The sequence below is a fragment of the Gavialis gangeticus genome, unplaced genomic scaffold (assembly GCF_001723915.1).
Source record: "Gavialis gangeticus isolate Ggan-Ray unplaced genomic scaffold, GavGan_comp1, whole genome shotgun sequence".
NCBI lineage: Eukaryota > Metazoa > Chordata > Crocodylia > Gavialidae > Gavialis > Gavialis gangeticus.
The window spans coordinates 78,959,750-78,980,580 of NW_017728992.1; the positions used below are offsets into that span (position 1 = coordinate 78,959,750).

General features: G+C 38.0%; 1 protein-coding gene across 2 annotated transcripts in view; it reads left to right on the forward strand.

The window, feature by feature from the left end:
• The window catches only part of RTTN (rotatin), a 181,680-nt gene that overhangs the window by 133,374 nt on the left and 27,475 nt on the right, over positions 1-20,831 (forward strand). For both annotated transcript variants that reach the window (XM_019524619.1, XM_019524626.1), the window contains exons 35-41: positions 4,291-4,402; positions 5,686-5,884; positions 6,554-6,644; positions 10,886-11,039; positions 11,366-11,503; positions 13,138-13,349; positions 20,386-20,491. In XM_019524619.1, coding sequence (XP_019380164.1) covers positions 4,291-4,402; positions 5,686-5,884; positions 6,554-6,644; positions 10,886-11,039; positions 11,366-11,503; positions 13,138-13,349; positions 20,386-20,491 — 1,012 coding nt within the window. The remainder of the gene's footprint in view (positions 1-4,290; positions 4,403-5,685; positions 5,885-6,553; positions 6,645-10,885; positions 11,040-11,365; positions 11,504-13,137; positions 13,350-20,385; positions 20,492-20,831) is intronic.

The window sequence follows — 20,831 nt, forward strand, 5'->3', positions numbered from 1 at the left end:
TGAACTTATCTTAGACCAGGTTGCCATTTTTAACTTGATCTAACATTCTTGAATGTCTTTACTTTCAGTATTCAGTATGTAGTCATTGTTTCCTAGTGTCTAGCCAGCTGATGAATTTTTGTTCCCAAACTTGCCTTTTCAAGGTGTTGGGTAGATTTCACCTGAGCATAAGCTTCAGGAGGTCTGGAAGGGAGTGGTTTTTCTGTTTAAAAAAAAAAACAAAAAACCAAAAAACTTTGTCCTTACTGATATTTGGACATCTATCCTGCCTTTCAAACAATCTCCTAACCTTGCCCAAATTTGTCATCAGAAGCAAATTCCCCGCTGTTCAGTAGACATCAAATGGGACATAGCCTTGCCGTAACAATAGGTGCCTAACTTGTCAGCATGTCTCCATGGCTGCAACAATTAACACCTGCACAATTCTAATATTATAAAAGCCTTAGTCTGCCTGTCTGTCTGTCCATAATGCTTTATTTGCAGTCTGATTGGCTGACTGAAACAGCCAATTGGAGTGCTCCACAAGCATTCAACAGGAGGCGGCATAATGGAGCGCCACCATGACGGCAAAGTGGCAGTGAGAACCTTTCAGAGCATGGGGGAGGTGAGGCGCTGGCTTCGGCTTGCTCCCTTCAAGCAACGCTGAGAACAAGAAATGGGGGCAATGCCAGATGCTGAGCTGCCAGGTCCCAATAAAAGCCAGAAGGGAGAGGGAGGGGGAGCATGGTGGCTGTGCTCTGCTGCTTCTGCCAGAAGACCCTGCCAACAGCTGGGAGGGAGGGGAGCGGGAAGAGGTGGCAGGTGGCCATGGGCTGGGTGGACCTAGAGCGTGGGGTGGGGGGAGTGGCGCTGGATCCGGAGCACAGGGGTGAGGGTGAATAGGCCCAGACTGAAAAGGGAGGTAGGGTGGGAACAGGCCTAGACTGGGGAGAAGAGGGGAGGGGTGGAGATGGGGGAGTAGGGCTAGACCTGAAACACAGGGGGGTGGGAGGCATACACGTGCCTCTGGCCACTCCCCTGCTCCCTTCCCCATCCCACCCCCCCGTCATTCTTGACGGGCAATTGACTAGTGAATCCATAAGAATCACTGGTTCCTATACATGCTTTCCCTCAAATGTGATAAATCTGATCCAATGCACCAAATGCCCTCATGGCAATGACATTAGTGAAACTAAACAAACAATAATCTGCCTGATTAGTTGGTCCAATAGTAGATATCACTCCAAAAATCCTTGCCTCCTATCAATTCTTCTATGTTGGGTTTTTCCAGATCAGTCCTGAACATGAAAAAAGTCATTTTGGGGGGGGGGGATGTGGGAGAGGCAGCTAGCTTTTAAGTGGCTGTTATTTGGAACTTAAGACATATATCAGTCTTTGTTTTTTAAAACCTTTTTCCAATTAAAAATAATGAGAAGATAATTACTCCAAGCCCACTAGATGTCATGCTTTCCCCATCACACCTGAGAGAGAGCCCAGTTATCTCATTGGAGAAGAAAATATAGAAACATTCATCTACAGTGTACATTTTGTGGTACTGATTTCAAATAGCCAAGAATTGCCAGCTACCAAACCAAATAATATAATTGCCAGTAGGAATACTCTGATATTATAATGGAATTTTTTTAAAAACTTCCAGATTAATCTGTTACGAGTGTCATTTATTGTTTATGGGAACTGCTTTCTGGTTCAGTAAACCTCCAGAAACTAATGGCATCTTTCTCTTTCGCTCTCTTTTTTTGATGAGTAAAAATGTTTTTAATGGAATGAAATTCCTACTTTCATTTTACTATCTGTTATCAAAGACCAAGTAAGCAAAGGTTCTAAAAAAGTGATGTTATTTTTTTCTTTCTTTCTTGTATCTTATTTTACCCTACCTCTGATTTTAAAAAATTAAGATTTTTTTAAATCCACAATTAATTGGCTTACAAAATGAAAAATTCCTAATTCTTATACAGTACTCTTTCTTTAATAGATCTTAAAGTGTTTTATAAATGGACAAGTCCAATTATTAGCATTCTACAGACAGAGAAACTAAGGATGTGGGATGAAGTTATTCATTCATCATTGCAGAACTAAACAGCAGCAGAATTGAGAATAAACCCAGGCCCATTTGGACCTCTTGAGTGGTCTGCATTGCCTTCCTCTATCAGAGTTTCACATTACAGGAATTTGATAGATTTCTGATTTGCATCTTCAGATTTTCTGTTAGATTATAGCTTGGGTAGTAGAACTGTACAATACAATCACCTATTATTCTTATAATTAATATGTTTTATATCTAGAATTAGTGTTGGAAGACATCAGCTTACCATGCTCAGCATTATAAAAACGTGAAGGAATATGTATTCCTTATTCAAGAATGCTTATCTGATCAGAATGGCCAGTTTTTAACAACTCATACCAAATGTGGTACAGATTAAAGGAGCTAAAACCGTTTCCCAAATGTGTCCATAGCTTTCAGTTGTGGCTTTTCTTCTCTAAGGAATCTTCTCATTATATTATAAAAATGTGTGCTTACGGTTTGGATCCTTGGTTACCAGAGTGCTATATAATATGATTTAAACCTTTGAATGGAGCACTGACTAGAATTAATCATTGAAAACCTATTAGAGAAATGCCAGTGGGATTTTTATACTGGAGGTTAAGAAGATTTTTAATTCATAAGTAATGATGGATAAAGTCCAATAAGTCAAATCTCTTTTGCACTTTTTGCACATTTTCCCATCCAGTTGTATTAGCTGCCTCATAAATAACCCTCACTCCATCCCCCCCACATTTCAAATTCTTTTGTTTTGCTTTTAAACCATAACAAAGCTTTATTTTACTCCCCATGGGTTGATGGAGGCAGTAGTAAAGATATGCTTTTACTGAATATAATGTCCCAGAACCTCAGTTCTTTATCAAAGGCAGTTTATGAAGGCAGCGAGAACTTTCCTTCCTGAGAAGGCCACTGTGAAATGACTTCATTGTGTTATTCCATGTGTTTTACTTGGGTAACTAAAAAAGAAATCCGTTTTTAACTCCTATCCGTTACCATAAAAATTTAACAAGTGTAAGTAGCTGAAGAGTTGTATTTTTAGAAGTTCTTTAAATTATTGATTTCTACTTACCTTGGATCTTATTTACCTTACCTCGTTATAAGATTCTGGCATCTGTTAAGCCCAGAACGCATGGGGGGGAGGGGGGGAATGTAAAAATGTAATACAAGTAACAGCATTCGCATGTTAGTGTATTATCATTTTCCGGAAATTTTGGATCTGGGTTGATTTAAATAATTGATTTTAGTTTTGTTTTTAATTTTGTTTTTCATTTGTACTTTCTAGTTATATTTTTTGTGAATTTTATTCTCACATTGGCTGGTCTAATTTGATATTACACTTTGATACTAGAGGAAGATATGTTTTATCTGTATGTAAGTCATTGTGTATATTTATTTGGGGTGTTTCTGATTAAATCCTTCAGAATTTTAGATCATTTCTGTATCACAAATTTACCATAGCAAGCACAGTATCATAGAAAGCAAAGTCCATCCTTTCATACCTAGTGTTTGTTTTGTTTTGTTTTGTTTTGTTTTGTTTTGTTTTGTATGAACTAGGGATTAAACAGAATAAGATTTTTCCTTCCTGAGAAGGCAGAACACTGTGCCTCTTCTAGAAGCAACTGCTGTTGAAATCTGGGTTTAGCACATTAATTAAATTTGGTTCCAGGTGTGAACCAATGACTTCTATCAGTTCAGTGTCTCCTTTCTTTAAAATTTCAGTAGCAAACTAATTGCTTGAATATTTATTTTATTTAAATATCTTGAATAGATTGTTAAATTAAGCTATACTTTCAAATACATGTATTTTTAAGAAGAAAAAATATATTCAGTATATCTCTGATATACCTTTGAATTATTTTTATGACAGGCATTGATACCTCTCATTATCCATCTTCATCTAGATAATTAACTATAATTACTCAAAACACATTTAAAAAGTGTGGCAAAAATATAATTCCATTATGGCAGATTTTTGTTTCATTTTGCATAGCTAAAAAAAGGTGGGAAAGGTCAGTGTGCATAATTGTAATGAATTTCTGGAATTGGGGTGCTTCAGATGGGAACTGTTTTTGATAGAATTCAGGGAAACAACTTTTGAACACTACATATTTAAAAAAAACAACAACAACAACAACAACAACCCAAACAAACCCCACTTTTTCCTGAAAAATTAGCTGTAATTGGCTTATTCTGTTTATTTTTAATATTTTTTGGAATAAATAAACAACATTACTTTCATGGTTTCTTAGATCCTTTCTGCATCACCGTCAGTAGGAAGTGCTGCTGAGTTGCAGGTGCCTGTCTCATCACATTTGACTAGCTTTATCCCTGAAACACCTGTTGATCGACTTATGGCTCAAGGTAACCAGATGAGTTTGATTTTAACTTTTTGTGTTTAAAAACTTTTGATATATGTATATGAGTGTGTGTGTGTGTGTGTGTGTGTGTGTGCGCGTGCGCACAGGGAGAGGATGGATTATTCATGTTACCCAAGATTTGCTGATAAAATCTGGTGTCTTTATGGAATGGGAGTGAATTGCACATGAATGTTGTATCTAGCAGCTGCTGCTTAAGGTTATAAAAAATTAAGCACAGTCTTTTGGGGAAGAGGATTTTTTTTGGAGAGCAGACTTGTCTTTAAAGTAGTGACCTAAAATATTTGCATGCTGTAAGCAAGTTGGTTATGATCAGAAGTTGCATTCATTTGGAGGGGGTGGGGTGTAGCTATCTCGATCAGCTTTTATTGGGCAAATTTCTATATTGGTAACAGACTTCCTTTGCCCGCCAACATATCCAATACTTAGCCAGCAAAGAAATAGGGTTAAGTGGTGAAGAAACTTTCTTTACTTTTAAAGATGGAACAGGACTGTTCAATTGTTCTGGCTATGTAGGGATGCCTGTAGTGATTTTGTTTAAGATGCATCTATTTGTTGGAATTCTGATTCCATTGTTGTCATTCTATCAGCTTTCCAGAACACTAAGTTTTATTAAATAAATCAATGCCATGTATAAATCATCTTCAGTTATAAAAGTTGTTGTCTCAGTCATTCTTCATCTCTCCTAATATGCCAGTCATCCTTATAAAAAAAAAAAAAAAAAAAAAAAGTGTCAGTACTCAGTAGAAAAATATTTTTTAAATAAGCACATTGTTATATAAAGCAATTAAATTATTTTCTGAATTTATTTGAAAATCTTGCACATTTTATGGATATGTATCTTTCTTCCTCAGAAGGATAATCATGGAGATTGGGTTTCTCAGATGTATGGACATTGCTAATTGTCCTATTTAAAGGAAATAGATTACCACAAATTATATACATTATTATAAATGATTACAAATGTAAGAAAATAAAAAAATAATCCATGCAAATATTTTATTCATCATTTTTGTTTCTGTCTTTGGTTACTATGTTAGTCTCTTGTTCCAAAGTCTGTCAAGCAGTATTGTATGTTTGACTTCCTATAGTTTAGAGGAATAATCATATGATGCTTAGCATGTTATTTCAAGATCCCTTAATTTATTGTTTAAAAGTATATAAAGAAGTTTTTCTCATTACTTGGAGAAATGAAGTAGTTCATTATGTCATATAATGGCTCTGCCTTATCATCTAGTGTTGGTTTTTGTTTTGAATATTGTATTCTAGGTCAGAGTGACACAACTACAACAGCACCTCCAAGTCTATGTGATTCTCCCCTGTCCGCTGTTCTCTCTAAACAGTGTGCTGTAGTCACACCTCCTCTTGTGTCAGCTGTATGTAGCCTTCTGGACAACCTGCTGGCTGTCATGCCAAAGGATACTGGAATTGCACTCCAAAAAGCACACTTATTACCACTTCTCAGTAGGTATGAGATAAATAACTGCTGATCTACAAATAAGTGTAGAAATAGAGAAAAAGTAGAATGCAATGAGCAATAATACCCATGTTTCTAACCAAAACTGTTATTGATATTGATTGGCTTTTGGGTTGAGGTTGAGGTTTCACAAATGCTTTTTAAATGAAGCCAGTAGAAGCATAGACACACATGTTAATTTTATCTTCACAGAATAGGTCTTTGTTTCCAGATAGGTGATTCTCACTGTTTTGGTTGAGTCTTTTAGTACAAGATTGTTCTTTACCCTTGTAATTGCAAACTATCTCTAAATAGGTGGATATTCATGATTCTTTTTTTCAAAATTTAATATATGATCTAGTCAGATATTCAGAGTAGCAAGTGATTTATACTTCATAGTGCAATTCTCTTTTTTTAGTTGTACAAAATATGAAAAGAAGAAAAGCAGCTCTCTGCCTATTTAATAATGTATCATACTAGAAGTAGTACTGATATAGTCGGGTTTTTTATTTCCAAGTATTTTTGCACCAGCGTAGTTACGTTCATATTAAGAGTTTTATACTGGTATGACTGTTTTTGGATAATAATAATGTCCTTGTAAAATATTGTACTCTGAATTACTGAACTATATTTTACCTTGTATATATTTCTAACATTTTGTTATCCTATATTTTACATTAGCCTTGTAAATGCTAGCTTGGTAGAGAGATGTATTTTGGAACTGAAAGCTCCATTGCCTCATCCATGTCATAATGAACATACAAAAGTGCAGGTTAGTGGTGTACAAATTTACAGATGCAAAATTACATGAGCTGAAATATGTTGAGGTTTAAGGAAGTTGTTCAAATATTATGTCTGTTTGATACAGTATAAACCCAGTATCCTGGTGTAACTGCTTCAGAGCTTTCCTAATCTATCATGTAATTGTTAAAACATGACTTGTACCTAAAGATCCTTTCATGAATTAGGAAGCAAAGTAGACTACATGTTTTATTCACAGCAGACTATTTATTTATAATTATGTTTAAAAATATTGGGCCACAAGATACTAAGTTTTTAATATTTTTAACATTTAAATTACTTAAGAAAACAATTTTTTAAACCTTATTTTTTAAGTTACATGTTCAACCAATTCTGTATTATCTCTACCTAGTGTGCTTACGAACAGGTGGATTATAAACTGTCACAGACAGAATTTTTTTTATGGTGACAATATAGCATAGTTGTGGTCTTAGTGACATTTTTATTATAATCATTTTGCCACAAATTTTCTATTAAGAAGTATTTGTTAACATTACAATAGTGCTATATCCAGTAATTACGACTGTGCAGGCATTACTTTTAGATCAGTCTAACTAGTTAGATTATTCCAAATGCTAGTCTGTGCTGACGTTTGTGGATTTAAATTGGGCCAAAAATTGTAGTGCTGATCTGAGTTCACCTGGGTGCAAATGTTTGCTAGTTTGGGTTAACCCACTAGTTCACTAACTTAGATCAGGAATGGGTAAACAGCAAACATTTGCACACAATTGGAGCACCGCCTTGGGGCCAGGAAAACCTAGTTGCTCATCCCAGCCCTAAGGCTGCACTCTTCCTACCTCTCCCCCTTACTGGGCTATTTTTAACACCTTGATCCCCTTCACAGACCCGCCAGCCTTCCCAATCCCACCCATCCTTCCCCCCACCCCTAGTTACTTATACTCTGTTCCTGGCACCAGTAAACGTCTACATACACTACTCCCAACCTATGATCATACAACTTCAGCAACCCGAGTGATAGTTGACTTGGTGTAGCAAATGTTTATATGCACCCTTAGAATACTTTCCCTTTTATTAAAAACTGTTCTGACATATTTAAACAAAAGGTAAAATTTGAACAAATTGCATGCGTTTTCACAAACAAATTTTACGTTATTTATAGAAAACTATGTGTATTCAAAAAGCACATAACAAATCGTCCATTAAATTGTCTGATTTAATATACTGATGTCTCAACCTATCATGCTGTTACTGACTTAAATAGTTTTAGTTTTAAATAGCTACCTAATGTGCAAAGCATTACACTTTTATTGTGCTCATCTTATTTATTACCTAGTTCACACAACAGATATGATCACCTGATTTCAGGTCCTAATCCTGCAAATATTTAAGTGCGTGCGTGTGTGTGTATATGTATATAAGACAACCCTGAAAATAAGATGACTCCCCAATAATTAGATTTTATATATGGAAATTTTATAAATTTGTTATAATTTTTCTAGGTATAGAATCTAAGTATTGGAGGATTGTCTTGAATCCCACCCCCACTATCACCCTACTGATACATCAGGGAAAGTAGTGGCCAAGGAGCATCAGGTGACCCCATTGCCTACTGCCTCCTTGTCCACTTCTTTCCCCTGCCCCTGGCTCCCCACAGCATCTGCCCCTCCCCTAAACTCCCCCCAGTCTCTTCCCCTTTTCTCCTCCCAGCACTCTGCAGTTTCTGCCTTTTCCCCTCCCCCAGTCCTAACCATCAGATGCTGCTCAGGCTGCTCCATCCCAAAGCACAGCACATGGAAACTCAGCCATTGCCTAGCCATGCATCATTGTCCGCACAGCTGATTGGCCAGGCAAGCAATGTAGCAGTGCTGGTGCTGCTGATTGGCTGGACAGAGGAAGGAGTTTCCATAGACTCTGTGCCTGGGAAAGACCCCTGCCTGAGCTGAAGCCAAGCTGCGGGAGGAAGGGTGGGGGCAGGTGGCAGAAGCTTCAGAGAAGAAATGGAGGCAGAGGATTTCTGTGAATCTAACTCTGGTCCCAACTTAGGTTCAGGGCTAGAGCCAGAGTTGCAGCAGCTGCCTGCTCCCCCTTCTACTTTGTACGCAAATATAAGATGAGGGGCTTTTTTCTCCCATGTTGTTTGGGAGGGACCCCTCGCCTTCTATTTGAGTAGTATGGTAGTTTTCCTTTATACAACAGTGATACATGGAACAATTTGGTTAGAGCATGTCACAGAAAATTCTAAAAAGAAAATAACATAACACACATATTAACAGGAAGACACAGGGTGCTTATAAAGTCCTTCTGCAAATTTACTTTAATAAATTTGGGTGTACACATGATACAAGCAAACTGTAAATGGTGACTGAAAGCATAATTCATTACGTTTTGATACAGTACAGCTCAATTTTCTAGACTTCAACATAACCACCATCTTTTGTGATATGTTGTTGAATCTGATTTTCCAACCAGTAGAAAACATATTCCAGTTGCTGCTGAATGAGTTCATGAATTGCTTCTGTGATCTGTACCCTATGCATAGCTTATACTATGCTAAAAAAAAAACCTTAATGAATTATTCTTTCAATCACCATTTACAGTTTGCTTCTATCATGTGTACATCCAAAGTTATTCAAGTTTAAAGTTGTACAAGGACTTTATAAACATCCTATATATTGATGCTATATATACCAATGACTTATGAAATATAAATTATGCCAGACCCTTCTACAGTGCTCTCTGCCAAGATAGCTGATTTTTTTATGCAGAGAAAAAGTGGTAAATTTAATCTCTCTGGGCTTCACTAAAGCAATTGATGTAATGCTGTATGAGAAATTGTTATGGAGCTAGAGAAGATGGGGATTAGCAGAAGTATTCTTATATGGGTTGAAAAGTAGCCACATGGGAGATAAAAATGGGTAGTGTTTTAAAAAAAGATGCATCAAGCCGGAAAAAGGATATTAATGGAATTCCTCAAGAATTAGTTTTAGGACCACTCTTATTTTCACAAAAGATAATTGAACAAATATTGGAAAGAGGGATGACACACACAAAACCAGGAGACATCCTCAGTATGGAGGAGGATTAGGTAATGCAGGAAGAACTGCATAACATGGAGCACTGGAGTAATCAGAATGAAGTAAAATTCAGTAGGACAAAATACAGAGTTATTTAGTAACAAAAAAAATTATGCTGTGTGCTTGTAGCCCATCTGCTGAAAGTGAGTGAAGAGGAGAAGGACATCCTGAGGTCATCTAGTCCAGCTGCCTGCTTAGAACAGGATCACCCCCTGATTACACTATACCAGTCAATGCAGTTTTAGGATACAGCAGGAGAGGAGAAAGGAGTACTATTGTAAAAGTCACTGGTGATGGTTCATCTGGAATATTTTCTACGGTTTTGGTAATTAGTGGCTGCATACACATGCTCAAATGATCTGGGAGAATTCTCCCAGGTTTGTTTTCATGCTAGGAAAATTTACCTAGAGACAGCTGAGTAGATGACTTTATGACATCCCTTCTAGCCCTACTTTTCTATGATCCTGTTTGCCTCCCTAATAACTGCATCCCACTTTTAACTGGTGTGTACTCTGATCAAACAGTACACCCAGGTCTTTCTCCTCTTCACTCATTTCCAACAAGTTGAATATTATTGCATCATTTAAAAAAATACCAAGGCTTTCTACAGCACCTGAATTACATCCAGGAAAATAGGGTTTTTAAAAATATTCTTAGTGTCCACATAACTTTAAAAGAATTGTGGTGTTCTCATTATAGAATTTATTCTGTATTATTCTGTGCAAATTTCCAGAAACAATCAAAAGACTTTAGAGAGAAATTTATTAAACATTCAAAAACATAATTGATTGGATCACCTTTGAAAGAAAATAACAGTGACATATTTTGCAAAAAAAAGAAGATTGCTGTTTTCTGGATACATATGTATTCTTTTATCAACATTTCTGCTTTAGATTTCGTGCAGGTGACTTCATACAAATGTTGGCAGTAGGAATTTTCTAGCATTTATCAAAATACTTAACTAAGACTAGTTCTTTTTGGTGTCTGCCCTATTCATTCTTTTTTCACATCTAGTTGATATGTATCTTAATTATATATATTTGATACGTATAATTGAGATGTGTGCATGTGTGTTCATTCAGAAGGGGGTATTAAGTAACATAATGTAGTATTTTCTGAGGTAATGCAGGTGCAAAACTACAGCTTAATTCTGAGTCCCTTTTATTATGCTTAACAGGTTTTGTTGCTGCTTCAGTATTTATCATCAGTATCCAGGCTTCTGCAGTCATGCTTATTAGTAGATATTCAGCTTGTGATCCAAGATGAGCTACTGAAACCTCTTTTAGAAAATGTGTTCATGATCCTCTCTATATCTGCTAAGGATGGCTTGGGTAATATATAGTTATCTGTACTGTAGACAAACAGTTGCAACTTTTTATTTAGCAAAATCAATACCATGTTTCCTAAGATTAGGCATTCAGTTGTAAAGTTACTAGTTTCTTTTCTGCATACTAATATTTTAGGAGTGTATGGTATATGTTTCCCATTCACCTTTACTCTGTCTTTGTTAAGCTGTTTCCCCACAGCATTTTGGAAATAAATGCTTTTGATAATGCCATCACATTTTATTTTAAATGTAAATCTGTATGATCAAACTTAGATATCCAGTTTTGCATGTGGGTGTTATTAGCTTGAACTTTGTATGTTCTATTTGTAGATACTGAGTTAACATCTGCTCTTCACCAAACATGGACAGACTTGTTTAGCCTTCTGGCTACATTGTTAAGGAAAAGTGGCCAAATCTCTCTTCCATCTGTGACAGCAGCTCTTGCAAATCATTGGACTGCAATAATTGGTAACACCTATTCTTAGATAGGTTTAAACCTTGCAGCTAATAACAAACTAGCATGAATTCCGATTAGATGCTAACAAGTATTTTCAGAGGACATGTCTGTAACAATAAACATAAATTGTATTTGCTTTATGGTTAGGAGAGGCAAAGTATATATTGACCCCTTTTTTAAATTTTTATAACTTTCTTTTATGATTTTAGTAATTTAGTAATGTAGTCTTGCAGATGTTATTCTCAGGTTTTAAAGACCTGGGTAGACAAAGCCTTGGATGGGATGATATAGTCGGGGGTGGTCCTGAGCAGGGGGGTTGGAGTAGGTTACCTCCTGAGGTCCCTTCCATACCTAATTTTCTATGATCCTGTTGTTCTATTCTGATTTACAAATGTGTTTGTAATGTATGTATTTTAACAGTTGTCAGTTGCAAATTTTGGCTAAATCAGTCAGCTTTAATTAATGATGGAAACAAGCCACTGTCATGTTGTATTTATCTTTTTCTAACAAGTATAAGTTTTCTAGTTGTACTCTGGAAACATAAATGTTTGAAAAATATTTGTCAAAGTCATAAGCTTTTCTTACTCAATTTGAGTGTTTATTCATGTTACTTGTATTGCTTGTATCTGAGAATTAAGGCTCAAATTCAGCAAAGTATTCAAGCACATCTACATTCACATACGAGAGCAGTTGCATTTAAAGTCTGGGCTCAATTTAGATATCTACCAAGTAACTTGATGAATCTCGGACTAACAAAGTAAATCTCCAGTAACAGCATCTGACTGTGATTGTTATTAGCACATTTAGACTCAGGGCACTCCTTGGAAAATGCCAGCTCTTAGCTTTCACTCATTTTTTTTTGACTGGACAAATCAAAATAAAAGAACAACTTCTCTGTTACAAAGCACTCAGAATGACCACAACAGATCAGAATGTTTTTAACACTGTGCATTTCTATTAGGAATTTCTTAGTTGATCTTGTGAATTGCATGTAGGATTTGCACTTCTAATAGTGCTCATGGCACCTTAGGGTACCATGGTATCCTGGCTGAGAATCACTGCATTGGTATAATGCAGAGTTCTAACCTAAAGTGGACACTTGCTGTGGCTGTTGCAATGGGTCAAGCAGTCTTCAGGGTAGCAGGACTGTGTCATCAAAGTCTTTGCTTACCCTCCTGCCACAAAGGGCCATGTCCATAGGGGTTCCAAATGCTGCAGCAGATCATGTCTCACCTTCTCTAGCTCACCAGTTGGCTGGATGGAGCATCTCTGGGTTGAATCCAGCCCATGTGCTATATATTTGGCACTCATGAACTAAGCTGTTTTAATACTCATTTTTTCTTCCTATGCAGGTTTAATGCAAAACATTAAACCTACATATTCATTGGTAGTACTCAATGTAGCTGAGGTTTAGTGTGTAAAGTAGTGTAACAGGGGGCGTGACCAGGGCAGCAGCCCCATATGTCACCTCCATGATGGTGGGTAGTGGGGAGGAACAAGTGCAAAAACGGCCATTGATGCAAAAAACCCCAAAAAACAAACCCCAAAAACTGTTGTTCAAGTGGTGGCCTATCTGTTCTTGTTCCGAAATATTTGAGCTTTTTTTGGTGCTAAATGTGTTTCTTTTTTTTATGTAACCTTTTAGATACAGTTTGTGATTGCGTGCGTCTGTCTACCATGTGCCCTGACTTATATGTGGCCAGTTTGCAATTCCTCTCCATTCTGTTGGCTGAAGAAGGGAAAAGACAGCTCCAAGATAAACAGAATATTTGCAAGAACCCAACAATTACTTTTCTTCTAGATGAAGCTGCGGAAAGTCGGGCATCAGTAACCCAACTTAATGAACTATTAATTAAGGTATAAGTTTTATGTATTTAACTAATGATACAGTGGTATTGTTTTGATTACATGTCTGAGCCTGTTCTGGTTTTTTAGTATATGATGACACTGAAGTCTAATTAAAAAAAATTGACCAATCTTACCTGAGAACTACATTTATCTATTCAAATCCATAGCACATTAAATCTACTAATTTATAAAGTGTACGTGGCATAGATCTGCACCATACTCCCAGTATTATTATATATCTGTCCCTCAAAACCACTAATTAGCACTATACTGCAACACTATGCTACAGTACCACAAAGTAGCTCAGGACAGGAGTAAAGAATACAGTATTTAACTGACATGTCAAGATAGTGTTATATATGCAGAATACAATTATGTAAATAAAATGCAAAGTACTATTTCAAATATTTGTTCATCCTGTTATTCAGAGGGATTTGTAAGCATCAAAACCACCAGATTTTTTTTTGTCTTCTAAATGTCAACAGTAGATGTACCCTTAAACAGCAAACCATAATCTTAAAAATTAGAGATCAAGAAGAAACATTAGGTCTTCAGTCCATCTCCTGCTACTGCAGTATTGTTGTTTACAAAATATTTATTAATGCATTGTCCAGTCTAGTTTTAAATCTGCCAAGCACTGAACTTCTGCTTCTTCCCTTGGGGAAACTCTTCCTCAGCCTAACAGATCTCTCTGACAGAACATTTTTCTTGATATTCAACCTAAGTGTTTTTTCTTTCTTAATGTCACCTCATTATTCCTATTTTGACTTTCTTGTTCTTCCTTAAATAATTCCTTTCTCTCCTTGATATTTACACCCTTCAGTTATTTATAGACCGGTAAAATGTCTCTCATTGCTCACGACTCAGAAGATGTATATGGTACTATATATTTAACTTCTTTCGCCTCTCAAGTCAATCCTTTCAGCTTCATAATAATTTTCATTGCCCTGCTCTGAGTTACCTGCAGTTTGTCACAGTGTATTTGATAGCAATAGTAATATTAAATGAAAAAATACACTAAATGATTTACTAAAACCAAAATTCCAACATTTATTGGTTTGTTTCATAGGTTTGTCTGTTAACATTTGTTCTTTATAAACTCCTGTGGTTTATTCCTCATATTGTTCTGATATCTAAATGTCTAGTGACTTTTCTTTTTAATATTCCATTATTTTACCACAAAGCAAAATGGTGATTTTTTTTTTTTAACTATGTGGTAGAGTTAGTTCCAGTGTAGCTATGCAGGAACACAAGATCAGATGTTGCATAGCAGTGTCCTTTAGCATTATACAAGTCTTCTATCCCTCCTTGTGTTCCCAGTGGATGACATGAAGAGGAGAATGGCCATTTAACTCCTGCATAGCAACAAAATAGAGTCTGGCACAAATGCAAACTGTTATTTCTTAGCTCAGATTAATTTCTTCAGATTTTCAAACTGCTTCTAGCCTTCTGTGATTTTTGTATGTCCTTTGGGGAATTCCCCTGTCTTGTACATTCTGAACTGAACTTGCACAATATGCTTCTCTGGGCATGGACAAATGTACTTTTGTAGTGGTTTTTAGTGACTGCTGTACCTGTAGTGTCATCCAGGGCAAGTTTAGCTCACCTGAATCTCTGCAGGCTCTGTGTAACAGGCTGTATGGTCTCAAGCTCCCCCTTCTCCAGCCAGTTTTGAAGCCTCTACAAATGTACATTTCTTGGTATATTTTGCTAGCATGCATAAGCCTTGAGGGTCTTCTGTAAAGGTCTACACAGACCCTAACATAAAGAGCGCCAGATTTGTACAACTTGACAAACAGTATACGTCTTCTAAGCACACTCAGCTATGATAGCTAACGGGAAGGATAAGTCAGCAATGCAGCAGACTCCTCAAACAACAGTGCTGGCTCCCCTGACACTTCAGTACCAAACTTGGCTTTTGTGAGTAAGATTATTCTATGGTACTATCAGATTTATCACTGGTACCTAAATACACTGACACCACCCAAGACTAGTACCAAGGGCATAGTATGTGACAGTACTGCCTTTAAACAAAATTTACTACTCATAGTAATTGGGCAGGAGAAATATGCCCATTATTGAGTAAAGAACCCTCTTACCGATGCTGTTGATGTTGCTGGAACACCTCAGCTTCTGCTATAAGACTCATCTGACAGTGATCTACTGCAGTTGGTCCCACCATCTTGTGCGTGACCATACTCTTTTTATATAGGATGCCATCATTGCTGTATTGGTGACATTGTGGTCCCCATCATAGAAATAAAAAAAAAAAAAAAACCTAATCTCCTTTAGGAAGGAAATCTCTCCTCCTAGTAAGGCATCCTGGTCAGGTCATCACATTGCAATATCAAGAGGAGCTACAGTCAGGGACACGCCAGTGCCAGCTCTTTGTGGGGTTTGTAGAGATTGTTAAGATCAAAAAATCAGTCACTTCAGAGATGGCCCCCAAACAGTGAGACCTTCTGTGCAGAGTTTCTGATCCAGCCAATATCATCCTCCTCACTAATGAGAATTTGTGGCAAATGCTGCACCCTCAATAGTGAAAGGCCAAATGGAAGTACTGTTCTAAGTTCTAGCAGTGGGGACTGAGTACTTCCTTTTGCAGTATAACCCAAATTCCTAAGTCATATAGTCATGTATAGTTGTATGCAATTATTAGCAGAAAGAGTGCCAAAATCCTAGATGCCCATACTTTCTTTCCTGTTTGAAAGAAAGTTAGCTAACTGCCAGCCCTGCTGGTTAATTATGACTTTCTCAGAAGGATCAAAGAAGCCCAAGTTGGAGCCAAAATGGTTTTTTAGTAGTACTGTACCCAGACACTGAAGCTGTGGCTGTGGTTGTGCAACAAGAATTGCAGCTTCCGGCACTGAGGTGAGTGAAGACATCCCTTTTGTGGGTTCAGAGGTGTGACCTGCAAATGAGTGGATGGATTGCAAAAGCTCCTTCTCTGGCCATTTAAGATGCAAGTCAAAATGTAATGGGTAAATTGAGGAAACTAGTAACAAATAAAGATCACTAAGGTTTAAACATTTTATAATACATTATTCATGTATCCCAAGATTCTGTAACAGGAAAAAAATTCTTACATCTCTTTTCCAGTACGGTGGATATGTGGAAAACTGATTACTCAGTGATATGACTCTGTCTGATTCCATCAGCTATCCACTGTATTGGGTTTATTTATGGGTTTTGTTTGGTGTCCTTTAGTTGGAATCTGAACCTATAGCATAGATTTAGGGCTCTGCAAGTTTTGAATTAGCCACAATAATGTTCTTCCACTTACCTTAGAGTTTAGGAAGGAAGCTTTTAGTTGGTTGCAAGAGTTGCTTAGCGTTTACGACTTCCTGGTTTAATGTCCTAGCTATACTCCTCCCATTGCCTAGGATGTTGGTTTTTCAGTTGTGTTAATTACATACCATTTAAGGCAGGGATGTCAAATTCATGCAGCCCTGTAGGCCAGATGAGTGGTGTGGGGCTGGTCCATGGGCCAATGGACCCCTCCCCGCCAACCCCTGCAAATACAGCAGCTTGTCCAGCCAATCTGGGACCTATGCTGCATGTGGTACAGATCCCACAGCAACTGGAATGGGAGTGGTGTGGTGCAGTCAATCCAGAGTGGCAGCCGCACTGCATGTTGTAGCTGCCCCGGCCAGACTGTGCTGAACAGAGCGTCTGCAAACACTATGCTCAGTGTGGGTCCCAGACGGTCTGGAGCAGCCACCATGTCTGGTGTGCATCTGCTCTAAGTGGACTGTGCTGCATGCAGCACCCTTTCCAGCTGCTCTGGGATCCAATCCAGTCTTTTGACCAGCCCTGTGGCATGAATACATGCTGTCCTCTGTGTGGGTCTGATCAGACCCAGGGGCAGTGCTGGGGGCCAGGTGGCAAGGCTCTGCAGGGCAGATCTGACCTGTGAGCTGTATGTTTGACACCCCTGATGAGTTTGGGTTTGGGGAGGACAGGAACTTGGCCATAACTCTGTTCCCCTTTTATCCTTTACTGTATTAGCAGAAGGTGTATCAAGCCCAGCCTGTTTTCCCCCACTGAGTCCCCATTTGATGACTTAAGGTGTGCATATGTTACTGGATTACTGAAAGTTCTAATTGAGGGAATATTGTATATAGTTTCATAGTTTCTAGGGTTGGAAGGGACCTGAGCAGATCATCTAGTCCGACCCCCTGCCATGGCAGGAAAGAGTACTGGGGTCAAACGACCCCAGTAAGGTGGTCATCCAACCTCCTCTTAAAAACCCCCAGGGTGGGAGCCTGCACCACCTCACTTGGAAGCTGGTTCCAGACCCTAGCCGCCCTGACCGTGAAGTAGCGCCTCCTGATGTCCAACTTAAACCTTCCCTCCGCCAGCTTGTGACCATTGTTCCTGGTCACTCCTTGCGGCGCTCGGGGGAACAGGGACTCCCCCAGCGCCTGCTGATCCCCCCTAACCAGTTTATAACAGGCCACAAGATCCCCCCTCAGCCTTCTCTTTTGAAGGCTGAACAGGTTCAGGTCCCGCAACCTTTCCTCATAGGACCTACCCTGCTGTCCCTTGATCATACGAGTGGCCCTCCTCTGGACCCTCTCGATGCTGTCCACATCCCTCTTAAAGTGCGGCGCCCAGAACTGGACGCAGTACTCCAGCTGCGGCCTGACCAGTGCCGCATAGAGGGGGAGGATCACCTCCTTGGACCTGCTCGAGATGCATCTGTGGATGCACGACAAGGTGCAGTTGGCCTTCCTAGCCGCCTCCCCACATTGCCGACTCATGTTCATCTTGGAGTCAATAATGACTCCCAGATCCTTTTCCACCTCCGTGCTGACAAGAGGGGAGTTCCCCAGCCTGTATGTGTGGTGCCTATTGTTCCTCCCCAGGTGCATCACCTTACACTTGTCCGTGTTAAACCCCATCCTGTTCTCCTCCGCCCATCCTTGTAACCTATCTAGGTCCAACTGTAGCCTGTTGCTCCCCTCAATTGTGCCCACATCCCCCCACATCTTAGTGTCATCAGCAAACTTGAACAGGGTGCTTTGCACCCCCTCATCCAAATCACTGATGAAGATGTTGAACAGGGCGGGCCCAAGGACCGAGCCCTGTGGGACCCCACTTCCCACGTCCTTCCAGGTCGAGAAGGACCCATCCACTACCACACTATATGGTGGAGCAAGAGTGTGTCCACAGGCAGTTACTATACCATAGAGGTGTAAGTTTATTCCCTAGGTTACCTCAGAGTAAATTTTTCATTTGTCTACTTCCTTACTGAGAAATTTGCAAAAAGCAGAAAAGAAAATTAAGGAATTTCAATGGGAATTGAGTACATAATCATTTTGGTGTCTTAGAAAATCTGCTTCTGATTTCCTAGTGCCAGTATTTATAAGGATTGAGCTGAAATTGTTTTCCTTTAGCTCCCATTTCTCCCTATTTGCCTTATGAGCATCTAAGATGACTTGCAGTACTCTGCTGCATTAACTTCTCCTTTCTTTGGTAATTTCTTTGACCAACTAAAATGTTCCCTTATTCATAAGAATTACATTATTATCATATTTTAGCCCCAGGGATGTTAAATCTGTTCTCAGTTGTTATTGTAGCTGTACATAAGCAATAACTTTGTTCTAGATTTTCACTTACTGAGGTCTTAGCAAAAAAAGATTGCCCTTCTATCTTGCCTGCTATGCTTATAGTACTATCCTTGTGTCACTCTGTTCTTAAAGCATATTGTTCTTCCATTTTATTGTAAAACATTTTTTCTTGGCTATCTATTGCTATCTATATTTTTTAACTCTACATTAATAGTATATAGACTATAGAACCATTTTGCACATTCTGTACCATTGTGATCTAATCTGTTCTAATCCCATATCACTTGGACTCTTTTTCTGCACTAAAAATATTGATTTTCATCTTTTGACCTTTTTAGTCCTGTCTGAATCCAGATTTTGGTAAATTATTATAATGCTAGAGCAAATGTTGTTGCTTTATTGCACATTAAAGTTTGAAAAAAATATGTTTTTTATTTGAGTATTCCCAGCTAAAGGACAAAAGCTAATAGAGGCAGATATATGTGATGGAAATAGTCGGGTCTAATCTATTAGGTGCCTGGTCATGAGAATGTGCCCTACATCCTATGATTTTTTTTATTAAAGTACTTCTCATTTTATTGATAAAAATATTAAAGTTTATTCACTCAATTGCAATATGCTGATTGTGGATTATAATAGATATATATTTCAGTTAGTTTCCACACTAATTTGGGTTGATATTTGAGGGACCATTGCTCAGGAGACTTCATGCTCCAAGTGATGTGGTTGACTTTGAGACCACTCTTCGCCATGAAACTGATTTTATAATCAAGTGTCCTCTCCATTAAGTTGATGAGGTTGACTGGGTTGAAAAATTAGAGTATTTGTTTAACTTCTGTAAAGTGCTATGGATCTATGGAAGTCAAAGTCTAATTTCCAATTATTTGCATTATTACTGTTGGTAGAACTGCAGTGAACCATCTTATGTCTTGTACGACATAAGATTAAAAAATATATATTTTTGGTAGCTGGAAAAATGTGCTCCAATAGTTTATTATTATTCTCAAGACATTCTCAAGCATTAATATCTAATAAAGACTTCTAATTCCTTGATCTTGCAGAAAGTGTGTTGGAAGCCAGTAAAAGAATGGGAGCAAGATGTCATTGCTAGAGAAAGAGGATTACATTTTTCCATAGGAGATCCATGTTGAGAACATGAGTAACAAAAAAGAAAATGGGTTTTGGGGGAGTAACGAGAAAGGAAAGGAAGTGTGAATGGAGTGAAAAGAGAGAAATTCAGTTCTTACCTTGTTTGAAAAAATGATAGAATATTTTGGAGAAATTGGTGAATCATCTGTAATTTGGGTTAATCCCTCATATGTAGGGGACAGGAGCATATTAGTCTGTCATTAGAATGAGAATTTGAAATGTTGCATCACTTCTGTAAGTATAAACATTACTTTCAACATGAACATTTCTCCAGGATCTGTTGTACTTTTCCAATGTGGTGATGAATCTTGCATTATTTGCAGAGCTATGAAGGAAAATCCTCTAAGGACATGCTGAAGCGAGTTTCTGCAAGTGCTTTACTGACACTGTTGGCTATCAGTAAGACTACACAGAAATGTGCCTTGCAAGGTGAGCTTAAAGTAACCTTGTACTCTAAATGAAACATTTGCCAGTGCATCTTACATTTTTTTTCAGCCTAGAATTTAAGATTTTGTTTTAATACTGCTTTTGAGGATCTACTTTGCATTTTTTTTGGTTAGTTGGTTTGCAAATCCATTCTGAATTAGTGAAGTTTACAGTAATAAATGAATAGTATTATCCAGTACAGCCTGACAACTTTTTGGAAAAGTTGTAGTTTCTTTTCTTTCTGGATGGGATCAAATATTGCCAATAAGGTTGCCATGAAGTTTCAACTCACAGAATTTCATTTAAAGTGATACAACTATCCATCCAAAGTCAGTAGTGAACA